This window comes from Argiope bruennichi, chromosome 3 (genome assembly GCF_947563725.1).
Source record: "Argiope bruennichi chromosome 3, qqArgBrue1.1, whole genome shotgun sequence".
NCBI lineage: Eukaryota > Metazoa > Arthropoda > Arachnida > Araneae > Araneidae > Argiope > Argiope bruennichi.
Window position 1 is genome coordinate 4,772,682 of NC_079153.1, and position 25,932 is coordinate 4,798,613.

Consider the following 25,932-nt stretch of genomic DNA (forward strand, 5'->3'; position numbering starts at 1 on the left):
ACCTAATGCTAAATTTTCCAAATTACATTCTCTTCCGAAATATCGATGCATAAAATACAAACTTTTTTACAAGGAAAAAAAACAATATTAAGAATAAATTAAAATAAATAAAATGTCATTTATGTATAAAATATAAATAATGACATGTTGTAGGGGAAATTCGACAGATGCAAAACAAAGAAATGTCTTTATATAATATTAACAACAAAACTATTTTTCCTTCATATTTGTTTTAATTAGCACTTATATTTGCTATTTTAATTGCTCTTATATTTGCCAAAACACGAATTGGCTGGCCAATTCGCGAACTGGCCGATTTCGGACTTTGGCCGTAACATATATATTGATAATATATTCAATAAGACACTATTTTTCTTAACATTCTAAAAATTTTGTTTTAAAACCTTAATTTACCTTAAAAATTACTATGATTAATATATTAGTAAAATAATAAACATTGGGTTTTTTTCTCAGTATTTTTAAAACGACAGAAAAAATGCATCATTTCTCAAGTGCCCCCTTCAGACCTAATATGCATTCGTCCACTCGATATGTTTTGTTACATTTTTTGTATGAGAATAGCATGGTCTATACCCATCCCCTTCATCAAATAAGATAACCCTGATTTAAGTTGCTTAAATTTTAGATTTCAAAATCTTAATTTAAAAGCATCCTATTTAACAGAGCTATTCAAAAGTTCATCAAGTCTAGTTGAAATACTTGATAAAAGTTCCATAAATCACGCGCTAAATTTCTGGCGTGTAGCGTATCTCTTCCTTGTGACTTTACATGCTTTTGTAAATTAGAGCTTCTAAAGGTTTCGGAAATTCACATTTGGTTGCTATTTTCAATAGAAAATTTGCATCTTCTATTGCAACATGTTTGGTTATTTTTATTTCAAGCAGCCATTGCACAGATACATTGGACTTTTCTTATGTTAAAGTTCAAACTCATCTGAGAGCATTAAAGTTAGGGTCGCGCAGAACGGATGCATCGATAACGCACGGTTTTTCGTCCCGTGTTACGTACGGAATAAATTAGTCTTTTGAAAACTCTTTTAACAATAGAAAAAAAAATTCGAAGTCCTATTTTTTGTTGAAACATTTTTAAAGAGTAGCAAATTTTAAAAAAGAGAACATTTGGAATATTTAATTGAAAACTTTAAATGATCAGATTCTCTAATGTGATCTCTACGCAAGAGATAATGAAATGATTCCTAAAATTTACCCCCTTCATTCCCTAAACTTTAAGAGTTAAAACCACTTTTAATTTAAAAAATGAATGATTATTAAGGGAATAAAAAATTTAGGAATAATTTTACTCTGGAATTTAAGGGAAGTGGAAGCATTTATACCTTCAAAAATTGGTTTTTCAACTTTAGTCTAACAAAATAGAATGCATTTCTTTGGTTTACTGAAATTTTATAGGTTTAAAAAAAAACGAAATTTAATAATTTATCCTTTACTAAGGAATTTAAAAGGAGTTCTTATAATAGATTTTTTTTTCTCAAAACACGTTTTCTTCAAATTTCGGTATGCATAGAAATCGTACAAATTACAATCGTATGAAATTTTATACAACAATAATTATAAACATTATACATCTGTTAAATATATTTTTATCTTTTTTGCGCTATAGTATTAATTTTTATCCTGGAAAATATCATATATTTTTTTTAGATTTTCAAAATACTCGGCGTTTATTATTTTTTCGAAATTTTCATTATTAGCCTATTTAATTGAAAATAAATTCACAGTCATTATTAAACCTATGCTCGTATATTATTATATTTTTAGATTGAGTTTACTCAGAATTAAATTTTCTGTACGTACCGATTTCTGGTCATGAACTTTAAAGCTAAACATCACAAAAAAATTTCGGCTAGATTTTAAAATACAAATATTTTTAGAAACAAATAATTGTTCACTGTTTTATTATCAAAATAAATCATTCGTTCTATATGTCCTAAATTTTCTGTCAGATATTAAGTTTTACTTGACAAAAGAATCATCCTTTATTTACAACTAAGCATTCCAGTTCCTTAAAATTATAGTGTTTCAATTACTTCATCCAATTAAAAACGAAATCAGCTATTTTGAGAGACTTCTTAAAACTAATTTATAATTTTGAGTGAGCATGAACCGAATTCGCTTATTTTAACCTATTTGCCTTCATTGAACAGTTCTCAATTGAGTTACACATACACAGAGAGAAATATATATATATGCAGGATGTCCTGAAATATACGATTTTCAAAAATGCATAACAGAACAATGGTTGAGGTTTTTAAAAAATTCTTGAAGCAAATTCATGTGACAAGACATAAACCCCTCCCCCCACGCAGTTTTTGGTTTCAGTTCAAAAAATTGACGATAGATGGCACTGCATACAATAAACAAAGTAAATAAAGAAATAATTGAAAATAACATCACAATTTTTCGGAATCTTATTTCAACAATATTTTCTAAATGTTCGCCATCAATCGTAATCATATGTCGCAATCGGAGGACGAAATTGGTAGACATTTTCTGGAAAGTGGGCAACGGAATGGCTGCACATACGTAACTGATTATTTCTTGAAGTTCTTCATGTGTTTAGGGATTTGTATAGTACACCGCATCCTTCAAATGGCCTCAAAGGAAGAAACCACAAGGATTTAAGTCTGACGAATACGGTGGCCAGTGACCTTTACTGTGAAGCATGGGTAATTCTAAGCACTTACAAATAAAAAAAATCAAAATATTCCTCTAAGAAAAGGAAAGCGTCAGTAGTACAGTGAGGCCTCCCGCCATAAAGCTGGAGGTCCCGGATGATTCGACTAAAGCATTTTTCAAAGCAAGCCACAAAATCATGCAAAATTTGAATGCATCGTTTTGAAGTCGTTGTATCGTATAGAAAAAGAGGGTCCAATTACACATCTACAAGTAATAGCTGCCAATACAGTTAATTTTTGAGGATAGAGTAATTTTGGAACAGGCATATGAAATTCTCAGTTCCCCATATTCGTTAGTTTTGCTTATTGACGAATTCAGTGAGATGGTAATGGGTTTCATCTGAAAACAATACAGAGTTCACATTACTTTTGCCACCGTCAATCAATCATGTCTAGCAATTCATTTGGAAACATTTTCATTTTCTCTACAGATACGGTTAGAATTTTGTGTAGGAACAAAGCTAAAAACTCACTCATTATCTTATACATCACCGTTTTGCTCACTTGACATGCGGCTTCAGTTTATCGGGCTGATTTTCTAGGGTAGTGTGCAATTATTTCCACGACAGCCTGCGCATTGCGCCTGTAACAGCTGAACGGTGTCGTACAACAGTCCCGACTTTCTCAATCGCAACATTATCTACGTTTGAATTTCTCGTACAATTACTTTATTGCATTCAGCTGCGGACCCTTAGCCACTTAGAATTTCCACTCAAAGCTTCTTCTTGTTGCAGTAACGCTCACCCCCTGAAGGTGAAATTCCAATACAAGAAATATACTGTCTTCCAACGAATACGTCCTTTTCAAAACTTTCCTACAGAATCTGATAATCCGCTCTCTACTGCTCGTCTAGACACAGAACACTTTAAAATTTTAAAGTCTGAACAGTAATTCCTTCTGGGGCTGCGTATTTTGATGATTTGAATGCGTTAAGAGCAATAAAACGGACATGCAACGCCATCTAAACATTTTGAAAACCAAAAATTGTGGGAGGAAAAACTCATGCCCTATCACATAAAATATCACATTATTTTTTAACCTTAACCGTTTTCCTGCGATGCATTTTTGAAAATCCTCAGTCTATCTCTGGACACTTTGTATATATCACATACAAAACGATTACATTTTTATACTCATTTCAAAACTTTCGACCAAAATAATAATCAGTATTTATACTAAGTATAATGATTGCAAAAAGGATTATTTTATATTTTAAGTAAAATAACTTTTTAAAGAAATGAAGTACCTTTAATTAAGACAAAGTTATAATCTCATTTCAGAAGGTTGAGAGCGTGATGCATTCCATTTTTTTCTCTCTCTTTAGCTGTTTGTTTTGAATTTCCTTTGCTTTGCATATCATATTTAACCATATAAGCCTAATGAAAGTTCCTGTTCTCAAAGAGATTTTAATTATAAATTTTACTATTCGAACTTTTGAATGAGGCTCATTCGTCCATCCTCCTAATCATGCAACATTCTGCTATCACAATTCATTTCATCAGAACAGTTGATACAGATGCGTTGCAATGAAGAAAACTTATAAGGGTACATTTTCATTGACTTTAACGCATGATATTCATTTCCCGAATAACATATATCAAAGTAATGATTATTTTTTATTAATACTTTTTATTATCATTTAAACTACTTAATAAAAAAGAATATATATATATATATATATATATATATATATATATATATATATAAATTGAGCCACAAAAAGTTAAATACTTTCTTTAATATGAATAGTTCTGGAAGTAAGCAACAATGCTTGAAAGAGTAAATGTTAATAAATCTACTAAGTAATGCCATTTTCACTAAAATGTCGAGAACAAACGTGAGCATTTGTAATGTTAAAAGCTATCTTTCTTTCTGCATTTGAAAAATCAATTTTTTTTTTCTTTTATCAGGATCCTTAAGAAATGAATGAAATGTTTTTTTCTTTCAAATTTCTTGAATTCATTGAACATGCGAAAGCAGTATACCCAGGCACCATATTAGTTAAAAAAATTTTGCAAAAATATAACATTTGATTCTGAAATAAGCCATTTTCTAATCTTCGGTATACGAACCAAATGTAAACTGAAAAATATCTCCTTAACAATCAAGTAACTTTTTCAGCACTGAACCAAATGAAAAATATTCGTAACGAAGGTAAGGTAAATTTTCCGCCTTTCAATTTGGTAAGCAAGAAGAAAAGGAAGTAAATAAATAAAAAAACCAAGGCTCCAGATAAGATATAAATAAAGTCAAAAATCATGTTATCTATATTCAGTCACCAAAAATTTGTGTTAGATAATTTAAAAAAAAATGTTGCATAGGGTGATTATAACTGAATGTCCTAACTTTTCAAGGCTAAAAGAAAAAACAAAGTGCAACTTTATTGTTCATTGAAATTTACAAATAACGGTTGAAAGTTTAAATTCAACATACTTATAAGTGTTCATTGTAAGCTCTACAAAAATACGAATGATATCAAGGCGAGAGACGCTATAGCTCAGCAGATACTTTTTTCCTGATTTTTTATGCCTGTAGGTATGCATGTCTTAAGTTGATGTGCATGTCTGTCTCTAAACATCAATTGGGAGAGGTGAAACAAACAGAATGCAATAAAAAATTGTGCTACAAATTATAGTATTGCTTCGATAGCCTTCGCATTTCAGGATGGTCACATTGAATACTTATAACTGTGTTAAATTTAAACCTTCAATTTTTATTTTTGATTTCCGATTTCCAAGGCTGTTTTTTTATTTGTTTCCTTTTAACAGATCTGCAAAGTTGGAATATTCACTTATAATAATCCTGCATAATTAAAAATGACTCTGTCAAGGTGTTTGTTTAGTTTAAATAGCACAGTAAAAACTAGAAGAAATTTCATTGAAGTAAGAAATATTTAAAAATGTATCGGTAATGAATGATATGGATGTTTCAAATTATTTTATCTTATTATTTATATTTTATTTCATGAAAAACACTATAAGGAACAAAGTTTCATGCAAGAAAGAAAAGTTTAATAAATAAAAGTTGAAATTTCATTTTAATAATTTTTCAAAAATTAAAAATTTTAAAATATGTGGAGAAAAATTTTAAACTGTCATTAACATTCTTCATTCAAAAATGAAAGACAATGTTTACAATTTTGCGTAATACTAAAACTGATACTGAAAAATTCATCAAGTTGATGAAGTCAAAACCATTCTTAAATTTCGAGTTCAGTATACAGATCATCTGTAGAGAATTTCGGAATTTTTGAAACTTTTGTTCCGAAATAAAATTCTACGCTCCAATCGACGGATATTTCTACCAGCACAATAATAAGAAGAAAAAGAAATCTAAAATGAATGTCAAAAGTGAAAAAAATGAATGTCAAGTGAATGGAAATCACAGAAAATAAAAATATTCGAGAGAAAAAAAATTCATTTCATGTTATATAATAACGTGAATAACTTCTACAACAAATTAAAAAATCCTTATTTATATTTAAATGTGTAGGTCAAAGTATAGAAATTAACCTAAAAGCGAAAAATTCTGCTCTTCTAGAGAGTATGCTTAAATATCTCAAATCTTCTTTATGATTTTATAGGGAAAGAAATACCATTTAATGTCTTAAATAATGCTGGGCTTGCACTCAGTCAGTTATAAGCGTGCCAGTAGGTAGCGCATGCACAGAAAGGTTGAAAAATGCCATTCAGTCGATGGCAAGTAATTGTCTAGAAGAGACAACAACATGCCTCTGGATTGAATTTTTTTGCTTACCACGCATGCGTTTGTAGAATATGGCGGGTTTTTTTATGTGAAATAAATGATCACTTATCATAGATTAATTCCGCATTATTTGCACTCTTTTTTTCGATGCGATGTTTCTTTTTTTTTTTTTTCTTTTTTTTTTTCATTTTATTTGTCATTTTTCTTCTTTAGTTTTCCAAATTTAAGTATAACGGCTTTTTTTTATTTCATCATGTTCTCTTCGTGTAAATATCCATCATTTTAATAAGATGCGCAGTGAAAAAGAAAAATTCTGGGGCGCCAAAACGGCAATTTATAACCAAACATGGAATACCTGAATCTTTCTTATGAAATTGTGGCAAACATAAATCAGCCCTTTTCTACGCATGCGTTGCTTACTGGCCGTCTTATAACTGGCTGAGTGTAAATCCGATCTAAGAGTAAGTTAAGAGATGAATTTTACTCCTATTTACTTTTAATTTGATTTTAAAATATTGTTCATTCGTGACGCATTTTAAATGAAATTACTTTCAAAATTAGAAGAAAATATTTTCAGAAATTATTTCTTTTGCAATAAATAGGATTAAGTTAAAAATATTAATAAATTTGATAAATGTATGGGATTTTCTAAAATATTTTTAAAAAGTCGATGAAAAGTCAGCAACATTTTCATCAAACAAATCTTGAAGATTTGCATTTTGAAGTGAAAAAATTAAATAAAAAAATCTGAATAAAACCTCAGAGCAAATGTAGCACTGGAAATGCTTGCAATGTTCCATGTTCCATTATATTAACTTCACCGTTTTCTTCATCCAAAATGAATCAATAATCCCTCTTAGTAAATCGTTAAGTTTGTCTTTCTGATTCTCATATAAAGCTCGGTTTTGCTATGACAATATCGCATTTTATAATGAAAAAATAAATATGCATTTTGTCGCTCTTTTATATATGTCATTTCTGTTTTGAATTTTATCCCTTGCTTTTCATTTCGTATAATATTTCAGATCTACTCCTTACTTTTCTTTCTAAAATATAAATGTTTTGAAGGTGAAATATAATGTTACAATGAAACTATACAACTTTAACATTTTAAAATTTTTAGATTCATATCTGTTTTATGATCTTATACTTTTCCCGTATTTCTATAATTTTTTTATCATTTTTCGGCTATTTAGTATAAGATGAAAAAATAAAATCTTCATTTCCTACTAAATAGCCCAAATTTGTAAATTGAATAAAAGGAGTTTGTCTGCTTCCAGGGCAGTTTTTTTTTTTTTTTTTTTCCCCTCAGTCTAGTCCCAATATTTGCATGTTAAAAAAAGAATCATGAAGATCTTTTGCATGCATTTGTATGTTATATCTACCAGTAAAAAATAAATTACGTGTAATCTTTCTAAAATAAGAGCTAATATAAGACATGTTAATATGCAATTTATTATTGCCTTTTAAAAAGTTATAGTTTAGTAATACACTTTAAGTTCAGAAATAAAAATAGATAAATTCAACCTTTTAACTGCCATATTAATGCATAGTATTATCGCATTTTTGAACTTACAATTTCAAACTAAGCCATTCATAGACGCCAAAGTTCGATAAAAAAAATGGGTAGAGGCCCGCTAGATAGCAATTCTCACTCAATGGAACCAATAGATAACCGTCTCAGAATGAAAGATGTCACCATTTAAAGGCCGCGGTAACCTTGTAGTAAGGGACCAACGGCACCACTGGTGATCTGCACGTTTCGGTACCGGAGGAGTCCAAGTTCGAGACCCAATTCCGACGAAGACGCTTCGTATAAGCGGGTCTGGTGCGCATTAAATCCATCGAGGCCAAATCTCCTCCCGCTAGTATGGTGCTGAAGTGTGGAGAGTGTTGGGTACCAGTTCTGGTGGACTGACCTCATTTTAATCTGCCCGCGGATTAAAATGAGGTCAGTCCAAAATTGTCCTTTAAAACGGGACATTAATGTAAACAAGCCAAACTCGTCATTCATTTAATATCAGAAACAACAAAACAAAGAAATGTCAATCATAGACATCACAGTCTAATGCAAGAAAATTTATAGAAATATTCGCAATATTCGTAAAATTGATAGTTGTATTTTTTTCTTACTGGCACAGGAGCCATTTAATGGCTAGACTGAGACGTATAAGATGTGATTTTTTTTTCTTTTTATTTAAAACAGAATACTTAATCTGTTATGATCAAAGAAAATGTTAAGATTAGCAAAAGTAAACCGAAATAGTGATGAAAAAACAATTCCAAAGTGATAAAAAAGTAAGATTGGTTTAAATTTAGAATTAACTGGTTGATTAAAGTTAAGGCTGGTTTAATTAAAGCGTAACGTATGGTTATTGTCAATCGATACAGAAAGGTATTCTGGAATCTCCTGGAAGAAATGTATTCGTTACGAGCGAAACAATGATCATTCTTTAAGCACAGTTACAATGTGGGCAAAAAAGAGATGGTTCTCCTGGCAGTAAATGGAGATGTGTGAATCGTGTATGATCAATACATAGATCCGTGAGAAGAGTGTCTCTTGATCTATTTCTAAACGCACTCCATTTCTGTATAAGAGGCTAAATTGAAGAATTTTATTAATTTCAGACTTCCATTATGTCGGACATTAAGAAGAAACTTTTCTTGAAATATTTCTTAAGATGTGTATTACTGTATCAAAAAGAACGATAACCATTTTAGCAGCCTAATCAGTCTGCTCATTTCCGTCGACATCGACATTTGATAAATAACATCCACCTAAACACCAATATCCAACTAAATAAAGTTATAAAACTCCGAGCATGAAGTTTGCCATGAATGTTTAAAATTCCTAAAACTTATTATAAGGAAATGAATATGACAGAATTCCCAAGACGTTATTACATTTCCATTTAATGAGACAGTAGAGATGATAGAACAATTAGTACCAAAATCGACCTCTTTACATTACTACTTTAATACAGTATAAAACATTTTCCTGTCATATCAATTCCATCGAAATTTCGATTAAAAGACATATTATTGTTAATGTAGAATTTTGTGAAATATATTTTAGAAAAAAGTCTTACTTTTTAAAATTATTTAAAGAAAAACTGAAGAATCGCAGTGGTTTGATAGTAGAGTCTCGCCCTTGAGAATGGCGGAATGAGAATTTCAGATCTGAATCCAACGAAGCGTTACAATGGTTACTATAGTCATTGACCAAAATCTTCATGTTGATACCATTTGGCTTTAAGAGTGGAAACCCAGTTCAGGTTTCATATGACCATGATTCAAAATTATGATGCCCGTCTTCAAACAGTCTCGAGTAGCCTCAAACCCAAACCATATGTTTTTGAAAACAACTTTTAAAGAAAAAGACAAATAAGGATGAAATGTTTCGCACTATTTCTCATCTAATCTATTTAAATAAAATGTATGTTTTAAGAAATTATGTATTTTTCCCATTTTGGAATCCTTGGAAGTGAATATAAGATTTTCAATATTTTCTTTCATATTTCTCAAACAATTCATTATTCAAAAAATTTGAATAATGACATTAAGCATGAATTTCAATGATTATATAGATAATTTGGTGCATCCTCCCGCGTTTCAAACTTTGATGACGAATGACTTGTCTCAGGAAATACATTTCAAAAAGGCTCATTTTTAGTGATTATATATTTATAGAAAATACTACTTCTTTTGCAGATGTAAGATTAGGAATTTCTAAACTTCATTTCAAGAATATATTACAAAACCCGGGATTTAATTTATTAATTTTATTTTAACCTTTTATGTGAAGTATTTATTATCTTTTATCAGACAATGGATGAATTTTTATTCAATTCTTAATAAACTAATTTAAGAAATATTCTAAATTAAATGCTAAAATGTAATAATTTTTAGACTGAAATATAAATTAATAGAGATACGTGCAATTCGATTTAAAACAAGTTCACTTCGCTCTATCCAACAAAAGAAATGCGTTGTTTTAAAAGCAGAATTACATATTCTGTAATTAATTATCGAAAATACACAAAACGGCAAGTAACGAAATTTTATAAAGGAATAAATTGTGATGCTAACTTTAAAATAAATGAAATATTGAAATCAAAGCCTTTTTTACAAATCCTTTTTTTCTCTGAAACAAATATGACTTTCATTATTTCGATCTGAAAAATAGCATGCTTTGTTGAATGAAAAGTATTTTCTTTTGTAAGAGACTATTTTAAAAAAATGATTTCAAAAAATAATGTTATATTTTGCCGAATTTAAATTTCAATAGCTAATAGGTTAATATAATTCATTTGAAAACAATGTGCATGGAAATGGTTTGCATGATCATTGATTTACTGTAACTTATATATATTTTTTTTAATTTATTCAAGAGATACAATGAATACATCAAATATTAAACTATGTCTTTCGATCTTTACATCTATATAACATTTCTCATGATCAGTTGGCAACTGGTTTTTGCTCTCAGATAGATTAGTGAATTTGCTGAAAAGGTCGCGGTGGCCTGGTGGTAAGGTTTCGGCTTTGGAACCGGAGGGTCTCAGATTCGAGACCTGATTCCACCGAAGAGCCGTCCTGTAAGCGGGTCTTGTGCACGTTAAGTCTGTCGAGGCCAAACGTCCTCTCGCTGATGTGGTGTGGAAGTTTGGAGAAGGGGGCCCAGCTTTGGTTATTTTCCTAGTCGTCTGACCGTGGTTCGAAATTATAAGGTCCGTCCCAAAATAGCCCTATTGTTACGTTAATACAACTAAACTAAAGCATTTGCTGAAAAGAAGAGGAAATTGTCGATAAATATAAAGGTTAAAATAAATATGACTATGTTGGTGTCTCTTAACTTAGCAAAACAGACTCATTCAATATTCCATGACTCTTAAATTTTCAGCCTTTTCTTCCAAGATATATAATAACAGTATTGCTTTCTTCATTCCTAAGATAAATACAGTTCCCGATTCTAGATCATTTTACGGTCCTGAAATGTAATCACTTTTAATCTGATTATATTGGTAGACAGGAATATTATTCGTTAATTGTGATATGCATGGTTAAAAAATCGCTTTTCAGGGCAACATTTAGAACGACTAAATCTGGTATCCCTTAAAAACAATATCAAATTTACATTCTCTTTGAGAAAAAGGATTTCTAAATTTTAATTAGATTTTTAATAAAAAAATAAACAAAATTTAAGCATTTTTTTTCTCACAACATATTATCGCACAAAATCCATTTTTAACCACTTCAAACTTATGACTGTGACATGCTATTTGATAATTCTCAAAATATCAATTATATCTCTCTACTGTGTATTTCTCTAATTTAAGTAAAATTAAAACTTTTTTAGATAAATGTTACAAAAACACTTTTTAGTAACTGAGTTTAATTTAGTTATATTAACGTCCCATTTTTAAAGTAATGCTAGGCCTATTTTGGAACGGACTTCGTCAATTTGAAAAGCGTTCAGATGACGAAGACGATATCTGAGTTGGAGCCCGCCACTCCAAACTTTCATAGCACACCACTCGGGAGGACGTTTGGCCCCGACAGATTTAAAGTACGCCAGCTCCTCTTACACGACGGTTCTTCGGTGGAATGGGTCTCAAACCTGAAACCATCCCGTTTCGAAGCCGAGACCTTACCACCAGGCCACCACGGCCCTTTTTAGTTACTCAATTTATATTAGTGCGTTGAGACGATATTAGGTATTTTTTATATATACGTTAGCGCTTGAAAGAAGCATTTTAAGTACAATGTAAAAACAAAAGATTTAAACCTGAAACGTTAGCATGCAATTATCACAATGTTTCGAGCTAAAAGTTTGAGTAAGCTTTATTTTTTTGATTATTTCAGAGAAGAATTTTAAAAAAAAATAAGACAATACAGTTAAACCCTGTAGTGCACAAAGAAATGTTATGTACTTAATTATTGCTAAATCATTTTCCAGAAATCTTCTGTGGCTATATAAAAGTTTCCACTTCTCATTTCCAACTTTGTTTTTCCATTCATTGTCCTTCGCCTTCGATAGCGTCACTCTGGTATCGCATTTCCTTTTATTTATCCCTCCTGCAAATGAAAATAGATGGTTGTGAGATGCAATTCTTCAATTTTTATATATACAGGGCTGTCTTCTTTGTTTCGTGAATTGTTCGTTGTTCAAAGATAAACTGGCGATAGGGTTCTTTTCACAATTTTCTAGCATTCTTCCTAATAAAGATGTTATCTCCCTCCTCCCCGTGTAAAATTTTGGACCTTTAGCCAGGTCATGAATGCCACAATGCTCAATTTTTTTATTTTTAGAATCCCACACGTAGTATGTTTCATGGTATAATAAGGAAAACCGGTACTTGTGCGAACAATAGCTACGAAATATTGATCTTTCGTACGAACATATCATTTATTTGAATCAAGTTGGCGATTCATTGCTGGCATATTTGGTTTTCTGGTACTAGTGTATTGACCACATGCCTTAACATCTTAACACTACATCACACCTCCATATGTTTCTAGAGTTCATGTGACCCCTATATCAAACCGGAAAGAGGCTGCGTCAGCTCTATAAACGAGTGCTATGATGTTAAGGCATGAAACGAGTGTTAGCTGTGGTGGAGTATGTTATGATGTTAAGGCATGCGGTCAATACACAAGTGCCAGACAATCGAATGTGAACTTTGAACACCTTTTCCTAACCCAATGAAACTAAAATTTAACAAAGAACTATTCTGTAATCATAAGATCACATGCCAAATTTTATTTATTTAAATGACTGTATTTTTTTAGTCATAACGTTTACATGAATGCAAAAGTATAGACAGACAGACGGTCAGCCTTGACGAATTTGGTTCCAAATTTCATGCGGATCTACAAGTGAGATGCAGAAACTTTGTACTAAATTTTATTTAGCTCTCTTTACAGTGACTTATTTAGGTAGTTTGTGCACATAATGAAGCTCCCCCCCCCCTTTTTTTTTTTAATAAGATAGCCAATAGTTTCAAATTTCAGAGCATTTTATTGTGTTCATGATTTTTTTAAGGTAATATTTCCAATTTTAGTCATTTTCATGAATAGGTACTTGTTTTTATTTATCTATTAGATTCCTGGATCCATATTATTACATTACCATTATTAAAGAAGATTTTTGGTTTTATAATTATTCTAATAACTAAGTCGGTGAAATAACATATCCGTACATTTTATCATTCATTGAGTTTGTATTTTTATTATAAACCCATTTATTTGGCTACTAGGAAAATAAACTGTTAATATTGATTGGTTTGTGGCACTTTTTCTGCCTAGCTCTCTATACTGTTCCCAAATTTAAAATCCACCATTGTGTATTGTAATCATCGTATTCACTTGCATTCGGACAGACAGACTTATTCAGATTTCGATCAAAATTTTACAAAAATCTACAAATTGGATGTGAAGTTCACATACGAAATTCCATCAGGCTAGCTCAAATCATTTTTGAATTATCATGTTCATAAACTGACAGATATAATTCCAAAAATATCTTTTCCCGATTCTGACATGTGGAGATTCATCAAAATCACGAATTCAAAATGTTTAGCGATTGTGATATTTTCTCTTTGTATGCGAGGAAGTAAAATTCTTCCGAGAAATTATTAACTGTCAACCATGGCTCAGTCATAGCATTTATTAATAATGCCATCTCATTTTCTAAAGTATATTCATTTTGATATAGGGTAAAACATTGTAAAATTTTATAGCAAACGATCTATCAAAAGCGTTCTTTTTTAATAGAAATGTGGTGAAGAAATATGAAAGTGGCTTTCTTCTTTTTTGGTTTTTAGGTTGTTGAAAATGACGATCGATATCACATTTTTATATTATGCGTGCTATACTATTTCACAAGGGTTGATATAACGTGATAGAGGTACAAAATGTTTTATTCGTTTAATAGCGAATATATACATTAGTATAGTCATTGGAGCGGAATTCTAATCATTTAATGATGCAGGGGAAGAAATTTTATTGGCACAATATTTGTTTTGTTCGATTAGACATTAATAATCATTTTTCATTGAATTATTATTAAAAACAGTTTGATTTGAGATATACTAATGACTTCTGTGTTCATAAAAGTCATGCTATAACAGAATTTTGGGGCCGCGATGACCTGGTGGTAAGGTCTCGGCTTCGTGCCCGGAAGGCTTCAAGCTCGCAACCCGATTTTAATGAAGAACCGCCGCGCAAGCGGGTCTGATGCACTTTACATTCATCGGGGTCAAACGTCCAGTGTGGTATGGAAACTTGGAGAGGGGGTACCAGCCCAGGGACCTGTTCTCGTCGTCTGACCGTGGTTCAAAATGACTAGGTCCGCCCCAAAAGAACTCTAGTGTTGTTTTAAAAACCAGAAGAAAATATAACTAAACTAATAATAGCGTTTTATTCCACCCATTTATTTTTGAATTTCATCAACAAAAGCTTTCAACCTATAGATATTGTTAACTGTGGAAGTGCTAAACTCCTCGTTTCACTCAACAATTTTACATTCATCATTAAAAATCATCTGTAAAAAATGTTAATCTGATCACAATATGTGAAAACTTAAAGATAATATAAATCATCTTTAATATCATAGATTTTGGTTAATACTTATACAAATTTATTGCAAATATGAAAGTTGTATTTCACACTAAATGTTCTTTAAATGGCATATTATGATGAAGCAAATGCAATTAAAGTTATTCATTTACTATTTCATTAGAAGCAAAAAATTGTAAGCAAAAATATAAAAACTCTACACACACATTTTTTTGCGTCTTCAACCAATTATATCAATTTAAGCATTACATAAAAATGCAGTTCAGTTTTAAGTCAGTCATTTACTTTACAGGTCGGCAACATGTTGATCTTTTCAAGTGAATAAACAATAAAATATGAAATATACAAAAAAAAAAAAATGCATAGCAATATTTCGTGAAAATTGGTTGTAAATTCTTTTTCTTGATGGCAATATCCAAATCAAAGATAAAATAATTTCAACTGAAATAAAAATATTTTAGACTCAATTTTCAAAAGGCTATTTCACAATTCCAGTTGTTGACTTACGATTCAGTTAGCAGTATTTTGATAAATATATTTCTAAAAATGGTTCCTAATTAATACAGACTGCTGACCCCTATTTAAGTGTTATACTAAGATGTTTAATTTTATACTTAAATTCAGATTAGTTTGAAGTATTATATATTTATGCATATTTTATTCATTGAAAGGTTTGAATATTGAATAAATAATAATAGGAATTCGTTTCATTTATTTTGTTAAGTATAATAACTTATTATTAATAACGAATTACATAATTTCGCATATGTAATAGTAATCAGAATGAAAATTAATTTAAATTATTCTTGTTAATGAAACTAATACAGAATCAATCTACCCACAAACTTTGACATCTAGCTATAAAATTCATTCATTGTATTTGAAACGTACGATTCATTACCACTTTTAAAATTTAATAAAAAAACAATCATTTTTTTCCTCCTATTTATATATGTGTATTAAAATATTAAATATTAATACTGGTTACAGGGCACAGTTATGCACTTGAGAATCAATCACCATTTTAAAAATCCCAGCTTGATTCTCGGAATTATGTAATATTGATATTGCTGTACCGTTGCACTATCAACTACTGTAATAATTATTTTGGGGAAAATAGAGAATTAGAAATATTTATAGTGCTTTTTAAAAACAGTATATTTTAAACTGTGCATATTAAGTAAATCTCTGTTGTCTAATTCAGACTAAATGATTATTAATAAAAGAACAATATTTTTGAATTTTTAAATGGGATAAAAATTGCTTTGCGCAATAATATTTTCGGAAATTTCACCAAAAAGGGACCAAAATATTCATTTGATTTTCAGTAAATCAAAATTTTAAAAAATAATAATAATAATAAGTCAAGTGGTCTGTAGAGCGATAATAGATAAGCAGATATATTTTTCCTTTATTTGATAAAAGTAAAATATTTTGCTTCGAATTATATTTAGTTCAATTTTGAAGAGTAAATTATCGACAGTTTCAAAATATTGTTTAGCTGTCGATCACATAGCTGCTCCAAAATTATTAATCTATTTTATTTATTCTTACATGAATTGAAAATGAGTAAATGTTCAAGGTATTTGAATGAATGAACATGAGTTAAAGTGGAAGAGAAAAAAGAAATATAAATATTTAGCTGACTCACCGTTTAAATGAGCCCAGGTAGCTCCTAACAACCAGACGCACATATACAGGTATATCTCTAAAATAGCTCTGAATATTTTGATCTGTCAGGACGACAAGCATTTGGCATCATTCCAGATCACCCTGAAATATTTATTACACTCTCAGCTCATTGGTTCTACACGCCGATCTGTTACGCGCAATTTACAAGATCTGTTACTTTTTTGGCCTTTACACTCCACATTTATGATTGCGGAGAATGTTCTCAACTGGTTCTATTTCCTCAATGAATCATCTGAGCTTTTCTTTTTTAATCTTTTCATTATTTATAAAATTTATAATGCGTTTGCTGCCATGCAAATAAGGATCGTTGTTATTTCTTCTGATAAAATAAATAGCAGTACTCCATCTTCGGAACCATATATTCCAAAGGCAAGAGATGACACGAAAAAAAGTCGTTTGCTTTTATTATTTCTTATGACAGAGTATTTAATACAAGCAGAAATGCTAAAAGACACATTTTTTTACATCTAAGTAAATTAATAATAATCTATAAATAATAAATCATACTATAAATGCTATACATTTTTTTCCTCTTAAATGAATAATTAGTGAATTATAGGATGCTCGAGTTTTTTTTATTATTCGTACAAATATTTCCCTATATGAATACATCAAATGAAAATTGTAGTAAAACAATCTACCACACTTTATTAAGCTCAAATCTGAATACTAATTGAAAGTTCTGTTGCATTTTGATATTAAAACTCTTTTCTGGAAATCTATTTTTTTTTCAGTATTACCCTTTTCTGATACCTTCTTCAAGTAACTGTTTTCTATTTGTTTCTTTTTTTTTCACACTACTTCCTTAGAATACTTCTATATTAGATACTTGCATGTATTTTAATCAACGACATCTATTGGTAAACATTCGAAGTATCTATATACACGCCAAAGGTTTTGGGTTTTACCAGTTTACTATTACTTTATTATTATCATTTTGAAAGTTTTCCATTTAGTATATTTGAGCTATTCAGTGTATCAAAACTCCAATCATAGAACTCTCCAAATTGTATTTTGTTTGTTTGTTTGTTTGATTTGAAGAAATCTGCGGCCGAAGCCCATCAGACACTTTTAGAAACTTATGGTGATACTGCTCCGTCTTATCCCAGTTGTCGGTTTTAACTTAAGAGTGATGATTTCGATGCCAATGACAAAGAACGGCCTGGAGTACCAAAAAGTTCGAAGACAATCATTTGCAAGACTTATTGGGCTAAAATGGGAAAAAGTTGTAGAAAATGATGGAAAATATTTGGATTGATATATATTATACAAATTTTCTCAATAAATGCGTTTTAAAAGTGAAAAAAAATGATCAAAATACATACAACCATCTAATATTAAAGATTAATTAAATGAAATGGCTCTATAGCTAAAATCATAGCTTTTTTTTTCAATAAAACATTTTGTTTTCAGAGGAAGATATTTTAATTAGAGTAAATTTAAATTCTGTTCTTATAAAATAATTAATTCTAAGTAATATCGACAAATATTTTTTATCTTAGAAAATGACTCCTATGAAATAGAAATTAACTCTGATAGATGCAGCAAATTTTCAACGAAAGCACTCTAACAGAAGTATTATCTTGGCCATTTTTATTCTGATTTTCTTGATTTCATACGTTGAAACTGTCATTTCATATTTTTAAAATTACAAAAATATGAACAAATATTGCAGAGAAATGAAGCTAAAAAGTTGAATGTAGTTTTTTATAGATGTCAATATGTTTCCGTTTGTTTCACTATAAATTTATAATAATTATCTTGCTTATTGTAACAGAAATTGTAAACTTTCCCAAAAGTAATCAGATTATTGAATTTATTATGTAGTTATAAAAGAAACGATCGGACTCATTACGCAAAAACAGCTATTTGTCGCATTTCTATTCAACATGAAATCAATGAATACCTGATGTGATGTTCATGGTTCTTTCAACAAAGTAGGAGTTTCACAAGTGAAGTTTGATCCCAAGACATCATAGCACCATTAAGAAGTGTCTGACTAATCTATCTCGAATTTTGCCCCGTATTTCATGGGCCCTCAGTTTCACTTTTTGGCTCATCCTGTGATGCTTAAATGATTAGCTGGCCCTTAGACTCCAAAAATGAAAGATAACCCGCGATTAAACATAACTGACGAATCAATGAAAAAGTTTTGAATATCATTATAAAAAAATCTATTGTTGAAAATCATAAAAAAAATACTTTTAAAAAACTGTCAAAATTCAAAAAAGTCACACTGCGATTAAACTGGCATAATATACATATATATATATATTAAAATGGTTAAAAAATGAAATATTTTAGGAAGGTATGACGGATTTCACTTCAATTTTAATCAATGAACATTTTTTTTAAAAATCCCTTCGAGATGCATCTCTACTGCCCAAAACATATGTATGGCGAATTCTGTAGCTCGAATGGGTCGCTAAAAACGACTAGTTAGAAGATAATTTCATTAATGGATGATCTATATGTACTGGAAATCTTCAAAGAAGCGCATTATTCCAAGCATCCACATGATAGAGTTTTCAAATTCAATTTGAAATATCTATGACTCCGCATAGATTTACAATTACAAATCGAAAATATGCCGATTGTTATCAACAGAATGCATTTTGTTCACTTACATAATGCTCTAATACCTGAGTTTTACTACGTTTCATGTTTCCAACATACGTTTATATGTGATTCCGAATCGTCTTTTAACAACCTATTCTTAGAACATTTACTATGCCATAATTGAAATATCCTGTGTGAAAATCTAAATTCTTCTCATATTATTATTTTGAAGGACATCCCTCCTAAAATTTTCAGAACTGGTTAATTGCTCCAATCTCTGAAATAATCTTTAAGAATTACAGTACACTCCCGATTATCCGCGGAAAACAAAAATCGCGGATAATCCGAAAAAAGCTAAAAACGGGTATAGCAAAAGAGAAAACAGTCATTCCAACTTTGAAAAATCGTTTTATTTACAATAAAACGTAAAATAAACAGCAGGAAATGTTTAACTAACGCTTAATATTCTAGTATATCACTCAAAACTAACCTAAAATGCATTTTGTTAATAAAAACAGAAAAAAGCTTTGTACTTACGAGAGGCATTAAGGATACACAGAAAAATGAATACATATGTACTGTTTTAATACTGTAATGTATTATGTAATTACAAAAGCATAACTGTAAAACTGCACCTTTTTGAAGAAATCAGTCATTTGAAAAATCATCAGTCATTCATCATTCAGTTCTTGCTTTGAAAGCATTTTCTCTTTGCTTAGAAGCAAAAAAAAAAAAAACTTACTGCGGCAGGCGCGGATAACCCTCCCGCGGATAATCGGGAGTCTACTGTATATAAAACTAATAAATCATTTTTGATAATCTTGTAAGTAATATCTCGAGGTCTTTATACGCTGCTCTTCATAAGGATATGAATCAATTTATTTTTCCCTCTTAAATAAATGAAAAATAATAATAACTGTGTTGAAAATTTGCTAAAATTCAATTTTTACATTCATTTGTGGTACTTGTTATTAGAAAGAATTATAATTTTTTTATTTGAACAGATTAAAGAAAACTTTTATGTATTTTTGTAATTAAGTGTATTTTTGAAAGTGCATGATTTACAAAAATGCATGACAGTGATATAAATCTCAATATTAGTTTTTGTTCTCTTAGTTTTGGTTCCCATTTTGGTAAATATATTGAGTAAGCTTTTAAGTAATGCAAACAATATTATATAAAAACTATGCGACTGACTTAAATGTCAATATGTCTCAATTTCATCAGTTATTTTTTTATTTAGATAATTCTTTCAATTATATTACTCTCCTATAAATATCCATACCAAAAGAAAACAATAATAATAATAAATTTAAAGTTTAATAATTTGTAATTCCTTGGTTTAAGAAAAATTGTCCATAAAATAACAATATATATTATCTTTAAACTGTGATATTATCGTTCAGTTAAATTTAATTCTTATTATTACATTACAGGGACAGTAAAGTAAATCTAAGTAGTCAAAATAGAAATTATCTATTAACGTTATAAATTAGCTTGGTTTTCTTTTAAATAAATACTTCTGCATATTACAACATGAAGGGAAAAATACAATATAATTCATTCTGGTAATTTAATATTCTTCAATTCCATTTTAGTTTCAAAATAAAATAGTCAAAAATTTTAAAGTATCTCATAGAAGAAATGTACTATTTTAATTGATTTTCATATTTTAAATTCTATAAATTGATGTGATATTTTTTCAAAATTTTTTGGCAGAAAAATCTAAAATTCCATCCAAATTTTTAATTTGCATCTTAAAAATCAAACTCACTGTGAATTCTACTTTAAAAAATTATGTATTCAAAGTATTTTTTTTTTTTTTTTTACTCCATATTAATTTCTATTTCTTTTTTCATTCTTCACAAATTAAAATAAAAAAGGTCAGTTATGATTTGATACATTTCGATAGTGAATATGATACATCCAGCTTTTTAAATGTTTCATTATGATGTGTATTATTTTTAAAGTAATAATGCATTATAATTGTTTAGAAAATATCACGTTATTTCCATTTTAATCCCTTCCATTTCATTGCTATTTCTATGAATGAAACTGTAGGATTGCTGTTATTTGCATGAGACAGCGATACATATTTTATCATAATTTGTGTTCTAATCTCTTTGCGTTCGTCATTTCAGAGAAACCATTCTTTATTCGGGAGCATGTGGCACTCTGTTCGGCACGCACCCCTCAAACGCACCCGCTCCCTCAAGTCGAACAGTGCTCGGTCCCATGCGAAGGTTTCCCCCACCAACTCTCTGGACGTCAAATCATCTTCACCCAAATCCCACATGCCTGGAAATCACATTCGCTTCACGCGAGAATCAAGTGGTGCTACTACTACATCGCCTCTTGCTATACACAGGGGAAGTAAATCCAGGTAAAAAATTTATTCTTAAATAAAATTAAATTTAAAAATTAAGAAATTTGAAATAGATGTTAGATACTTTTCTGTTATTCCATGTCTCTTACTGCGATTTTCAATGCTAAATTTTATTTTTATAATGAATTGAGGCTCTTAAAATTATCTGACCAAAAGAAATGTATACAAATATTTTCAATCAAAATAAATTTTTTAAATATTTTTTTATTTTACTTTTAAATCATAGGAAATCTGAAAGAACCATTCTCTAACTTCAATTTGCATCTCCAAAATTCATCTATTCGATTACTCTATTTACAGTTTAAGAGACTTTATTTCAGTTATCTTAATCTTTTGTGATAAATTTATTAACTTCCACAGATGTTTTCATAATTTAGTATTTTCTATAATAAGGTTCTGCTTGGATAATATTTTCTACTAATAAGGACTACAAATAAGGACCTTATTTTTTACAAATGAAGTCCTGTTTGTATCCAAATTTAGTTGTTATGAGTTGTTCTATCTAATGTGATTCGAAGCGAGCACATAGTAATACTCAGGATTTGGGTACCGCGATGGGAAAATATTGGTTTTAGAATCGAAAGATCTCAAATCCGAGGTTCCACCACACCAATACTCTGCAGTGCTTGGAGATATGGTAGATTCTTAATCCGTGAAACATTACGTTAATTTATTTCATTGTAAGGAGGTAGTATGTTGTTCTGCTGATAATAATGTAGTTGCAAAGCAAAACTCTTATCTAATTATGGATCGCTGTCTTTTAAAGTTTCGAAATAGCTATGATGTTATTTAATCTTCTAAGTATCTGAAAGTACCTTAGTAAATTTTGGTAAACTTTCTACAGATGAAGGATACAAGAATGTATATAGTATATTTGACTATATATTGACTTCGTGGGATGATGACCATTATTTACAGTCTCATTTATTTGGTATGATTTTATTTTAATCAAACATACTGAATTTTATTTCTCGAATTACCCTAAAAATAAAAAATCTGCTGACTGAAACGTGTGATCAGGCCAAGTCCTATCATTGCATACATCTAATGTAAACAAATGATTTAATATAGTTCATTCTTTTTCAGCTCCGTATCGGTCGACAACGTCTACTTGTATCAGTCTCCACAGCTTTCCACTCAAGTATCTCCTACTAATCCGCCAATTGCACCCCAGATCAACTACTCGGTGATGGGCAGTGCCAGTAGCTACGAGGGCAGCTTCACACTCGAATCGGAACACTCTCCGGGAAAGGAGAACATCCCACTTCGCTCGTTGAGATCCAACCAGCCTAGCCCGAGTCCTCTGGCAAAAGTGGAGAGTTTTGAGAGTAATACATCCAGCTCTCACAGCCGGACATCTGCGGGGAAGAATGAAGCAACTGGTACCAGTTTCCTAAGGTGGGTGACTAAAACCTCTTTTTAATAGAACAATTTTCACATTTCCACTATTTTTCTTAAAAGATGCATACACTTTAAGAGTTGACAAAGACCGTTGAAGAATACCTGGTTATTTGATTAAGAGAAGGGATTATTCCATGCTCTTCTACAAATCCATAATGTAAAATATGCTTGACGAGGAGAAAAGTAGGAACTATATAAACATGTAAGAATCCGACTTAATGTTTACTTCTGGGAAACATTCCATATTCAGATCTATGTTACATTTCTACACTTCCCAATAAAACTGGCAGCATATCCATTGTAAAGATAGAATTCAATTTCAGACATTTACTGGAGTATAATTTCAATGTTTTTTAATCTCTAACCATCTACCTGGAAACTCAATGCCCAGTGTATTCAATAAACCTATACAATGTCTAAAGAAAATTTATAATATATCTTCTCATGTTGAAATTGCGAATGAAAGTATCGAAAATGTTTGAAGACATAAAATTATTGACAAACTCATTCTTAAGGACTGTAGTTTTTCACTCTGTTTATTTGATTTTCACACTTTTAAACCATGAACCATGACGCCAACCCAATGTTGCTATACACATCACTCACGTTGTTGAAGATGGTGCTGCGGCAGCAGCGCTTGTCATTGGTTATGGAACAGAGGATAAAAACAGCATTTTTCAAATTTTGGTTTCAAAATTTTTGTGAACTCTACAAATCATTAATTTTGAATTTGATTTATTGTGTCTGTCAACTTGTATTTACTCAGTTTTCTGTGAAACATCCTTCTTAATGTTATAAACTCATTCGTTGTAGATTTGTGCACTAAAACATACTTTTCGAGATATTCGGATAAAATTAAATTAATAGTTTGTTGTGCCCCTTCTTTATCTCATCATAATTTTTTCTAATCACTTGTTCCCAGTCTCTGCGTGAGGGAGGACGACGATATGGTCAGCCTGCGACCACCCACTCCACCGCCGAGGAAATTTCCAAGTAGGGGAACTACGGCTTCCTTCCGGCTTCCCTGCATCGGCAAGCGGGACAGTCACGAAAGGCCTATCCTCGTACGACAGTCTTCCAGTACCCACAGCTGTGGCGACCTAAGGGGCTCATCTACGGAAGAGCCCCCGGACGACTCATCTCAGTCGAAGAGCGGACACATGAGACACATAGCCGCCTCACTCTGCTTTGCTCATCTTCCTGCAATGGCCGTGGCGGGAGTTCAACCATCTACAGACCAATGGAAGAAAAGGAGAAGGTTGGGAGATGGATCTTCACATATACCTACTCACAGAGCTTCATATCATGGTATGTAGTTTTGCGCTACATAATCGTGAAAATGTAAAGATATGATAAAATCTTTGGATTACACTGCTTGGATTCCTTAATTATTTTGAATCATATGCAGAAATTACACAAGAAATTCGATGCAAATCATCAAGACAACGAGTATTCCAATGACGCTTGGATATATGGTTTAAAATGAATTATATTTTCTAATCTGGAAATAGGAAAGTTTATCACTAGAAATCAGTTTATTAATTATGTGTATAAAAGATAACTTCCAGTCCTAAAAATAACTATTTTATGCATTATTCTATTATTTAATAAATCTATTTTTAAAATATGTTGGATGCAATATCAAACTAAGTAAAAATAGGTCTGGATTTCCCTCCCAGCTCTCATTCAACAGCTTCATATTTGACATTCCCACCCTTCATTTATCTCCAACACCATGCCGAAACATAGCAAACAAACAGTGTACGGCACTTAAGAAAATAACATTATGTATGAAATGCTGGTGAGAAAATACTTGTAACATGTTTAACTACTTTGCAGGTTCCCGTGATACATCATTAGGATGGAACAGCGATTCTCCACTGAAATCAAGATCTGGGGACATAACAAATGCGGATATCCTCGGGAGTGCAGAAAGTCTCATAGGAAGGGTAAGGAAGAATTTTCTAAAATTGATTTTCTTCAACTTTTAACACTTTACAGCTTTCTGAATAAACGAATCTTCTTGTCCCTAGTAATAGAACCGCCCTTTTCTTCAAAGGAACCTGGGTGCAAGAAGTCCTTTGGGGGCTCTAATATATATATATATATATATATATATATATATATATATATATATATATATATATAATTTACTAATACATCAATTACTTCAGAAGAACTGTAGTTGTTTGCAATTTCTTTTTCGACGCTTAATACAGCAAGTGCATTTAAGCGGTTTGAACACATGCTTGACCGAAGATAATTCTTTATTAATTTTGATTTGCTGAAAGAGCGCTCAGCACTAGCTGTAGTAACTGGCAACGTAAAAAAAAAGTTTTAAAACAGTTAACACATTTAGAAATAACTCATTATAATTATTATTTAGTATGCATTACAATTTGTCTTGCGTGTTATTTACATCTCTTTCATTCAAAATCAAATCCCGTAACAAATTTCTTGGATTAGGTTTTCATCTACATCTGTGTTATAAAACTTTACAAAGTTTTTGGAACATTTCTCTAATTCATATTTTTCTAAAGTTGTTAGATCAGTAATTAATTTGAAATCAAAAATCTATTTGATATACTTTTAAACCTATCTTCTATTTGTACAATAACAGTATCAATTGCAGTGTTAAAAAAATAACATCTTAATTCCTGTACCGGTTCTTTTTTATTTTTTTTTAACTTCGGAACATAAGCTTTTTCTTTTTCGAATAATTCAAATTAGGAAAATATTCAAATTATGTGCTAGCACTTTTGCTTCGTCGAACATGTGTTAAAGTTTGTTCTTAAATTTTGGATTTCAGTTTTAATTTTATTGACTAAATTGAAAGTTGAGTCAAAAACAATTGTTTCTGCTTGAAATAGTTTATTGGTAATGTCAATTTTGGAAA

At 30.4% G+C, this 25,932-nt stretch overlaps 1 protein-coding gene across 1 annotated transcript in view; it reads left to right on the forward strand.

Annotated features, from left to right (window-relative positions):
* The window catches only part of LOC129964288 (muscle calcium channel subunit alpha-1-like), a 293,395-nt gene that overhangs the window by 262,216 nt on the left and 5,247 nt on the right, over nucleotides 1-25,932 (forward strand). The window contains exons 42-45 of the mRNA XM_056079056.1: nucleotides 21,391-21,632; nucleotides 22,722-23,033; nucleotides 23,959-24,344; nucleotides 24,876-24,985. Of these exons, the coding sequence (XP_055935031.1) occupies nucleotides 21,391-21,632; nucleotides 22,722-23,033; nucleotides 23,959-24,344; nucleotides 24,876-24,985 (1,050 nt within the window). The remainder of the gene's footprint in view (nucleotides 1-21,390; nucleotides 21,633-22,721; nucleotides 23,034-23,958; nucleotides 24,345-24,875; nucleotides 24,986-25,932) is intronic.